The 2432-nt window shown below is 30.8% G+C and overlaps 1 protein-coding gene across 1 annotated transcript in view; it reads right to left on the bottom strand.

Annotated features, from left to right (window-relative positions):
• The window catches only part of LOC107038730 (out at first protein-like), an 18202-nt gene that overhangs the window by 6017 nt on the left and 9753 nt on the right, over window positions 1-2432 (bottom strand). The window contains exons 2-3 of the mRNA XM_015257985.1: window positions 1126-1239; window positions 144-462 (exon numbers count right to left, since the gene is read on the bottom strand). Coding sequence (XP_015113471.1) covers window positions 144-462; window positions 1126-1239 — 433 coding nt within the window. The remainder of the gene's footprint in view (window positions 1-143; window positions 463-1125; window positions 1240-2432) is intronic.

The raw sequence follows: 2432 nt of genomic DNA, 5'->3' as shown, positions 1-2432 counted from the left end.
TGTTGGAAATTGCCCCTCAAGGAAATAATATCAATCTCGGATAGAAACGAATGATCGAAAGGAATAATTTTCTCCCAATTTCAGAACTTCATGAAAAACAGGAAATTCCTCACAATGATGAATGAATTGAAAATTATATTCACCTGGTCTCTGAACCCATTGCTTCAGATCCTCTCTCCTCGTATACGTGGAGTCAGCTGCCTCAGTGCACAGTGTGGCAATATGTTTAGAGATGATTTTCGACTTGGAAACGTCCAAAAATAAGTCCATAGTGTAATTTGTATACCCCCGATCCTCATCAGCAACTCTAATTGTGCCTGGATTTTTTTGTCGCAATTTGGCCATTGCATCGGACGATATAAAATCCATTTTATAAAAATGATTCACAAAACACATGACTTGGTACTGATTCTGACCTCGTTCCTCCTCACCCAGGACTAGAGCTTTCATCACTTGGACTTCCTGCAAGTTATTTCAGTGAACAATTGTCACATGATGAAGATGTGAAAATTCCATCACAACCAGAGATAGGCACAAATATTATTTTCACCAATATTTGCAGCACAACTATATATTTTTTTCTTCATCACTATTCACTTATAAATATTTTTCATTATATTATGAATGAATATTGGGGAATTCACATTGTTTAAATATCATATCAAGAAGTAATTATAAAAAATAAAAAATAGTATTTATCTAATCAAAAATGAAAATTGAAATATTTCCATTATTTCTGGGCAAGGTCATCGTATTTTTCAATTCCCCATTCTCCATTATTATTATAATGAATAATTGATTGCGTTTCAGTTTTATTATTTATTTTCTGTTTTACATTTTTCGTTGATATGATAATAAAAATGAATTTTGTGCCATTATTGATTGAAAAATTATTTGCTTCATATTTTATTTTTACATCTCATTAGTATTGCAATGAAAATTACATTTGGTATTACTATTCATTACGACTAAAATCATAATTCAATTTTTTGCATTAATCATTTATGTTGTAATGAAATATTAATAATGCAAATTATTTTCCTGCCGATTTCTGATCATAATTGATTGTTAAATTTTCATTTGCACTGTTGTATTTTTACTATAATGTATGTTTACTCTACTCACATTTCTAAAGTCCATTAATTGTGTCACGAGTGTTCCATCAGACCTTTGAAATTCCAGAGTTATCACGTCATCAGTGACATTTGAAGTGATTGTTTCCAGAAATATATCACCGCCCTTCAATTAATAATAACAAAAATTGGATGAATTGCACCCGTTTTCAACATTATGTACGAATACATTCCACAGAAGAACCTAGAGGAATTAGTTGCAAATTCGATTGGATTTTCTATCAGGTTTTAACTCATTTTATTAGAAATTCAAATGAAAAATATTTCATGAAAAAATAAAAAACTTGGGCTTACGAACAATTTTAGCTGTTATTTTTTGAGAGAAAGAAAAAGTCAAGATATTGATAAATTTTTGTAAATACGTTCTTTTATGTATTAAGAAATCACGTGGAAAATCTCAGATAGCCTAGGAGAAAGACAACAACGGAAATAATTTATAAAGTTGCAATTTATGCATGAGGTTAAATGGGGCATCGATAATTTCAGCGTTTTCCCTACATTATCGATCTGTCGGCAACATGGGAACACTGCTGAAATTATCGATGCTCCATTCAACTGCATGCATAAATAGCAACTTCAGAAATTATTTCCGTTGTTGTCCTTCTCCTAGGCTATCTGAGATTTTGCACATGATTTCTTAATACATAAAAAAGGTATTTACACAAAATTATCAATATCTTGACTTTTTTTTTCTCTCGAGATAACACCATAAATTACTTATTCAACTTGATACTCTCGAACACTTCTTTTTATATTGTTCAGTCACTGCCAATATGCGTACTACTCTTTATATTAGCTTTCCTCATTTTTCTAATCGCTCGTTGGGTAACACACTTTTTAATGTCCGCTTTACCGAGATTATAGCGATTTATAAATTTACTTTGAACTGTTTATCTGCCTGACGAAATATTGATGTGCTTAAGGATATCCAAGTACTTTGGCGATTTTTTCTCCAATGAAATGCTTTTTCACTTTTGTACAAATTTTACAATCATTTCATTATTCAAATTTTGCAGGTTTAAATTTGAATCTCGATATTGCACTGTTAAAAAAGAAACATTTTAACACTCTAAAAAAAAATTAGAAAATTTACTTTTTGAGGAAAAGTGATGAAATGATTGAAATTCTGCAATTTTTGAAAATTACGAGGATTTTCTCTAAATCATTTATAAACAATTAAAGCAATTTTACACCATAAATAGTAGATTGTGCACCAAGGGAGGAAAACAGGCCATTCCAACCTGCGTGTGGACTACTGCCAGAGGCGAAGACAAACAACGAATCTTTAACAATTAATAA

Source organism: Diachasma alloeum, unplaced genomic scaffold (genome assembly GCF_001412515.2).
Source record: "Diachasma alloeum isolate Michigan unplaced genomic scaffold, Dall2.0 Dall_scaffold_00288, whole genome shotgun sequence".
NCBI lineage: Eukaryota > Metazoa > Arthropoda > Insecta > Hymenoptera > Braconidae > Diachasma > Diachasma alloeum.
The sequence above is the reverse complement of the archived record's forward strand: the minus strand, read 5'-3'. Positions and strand labels throughout refer to the sequence as shown.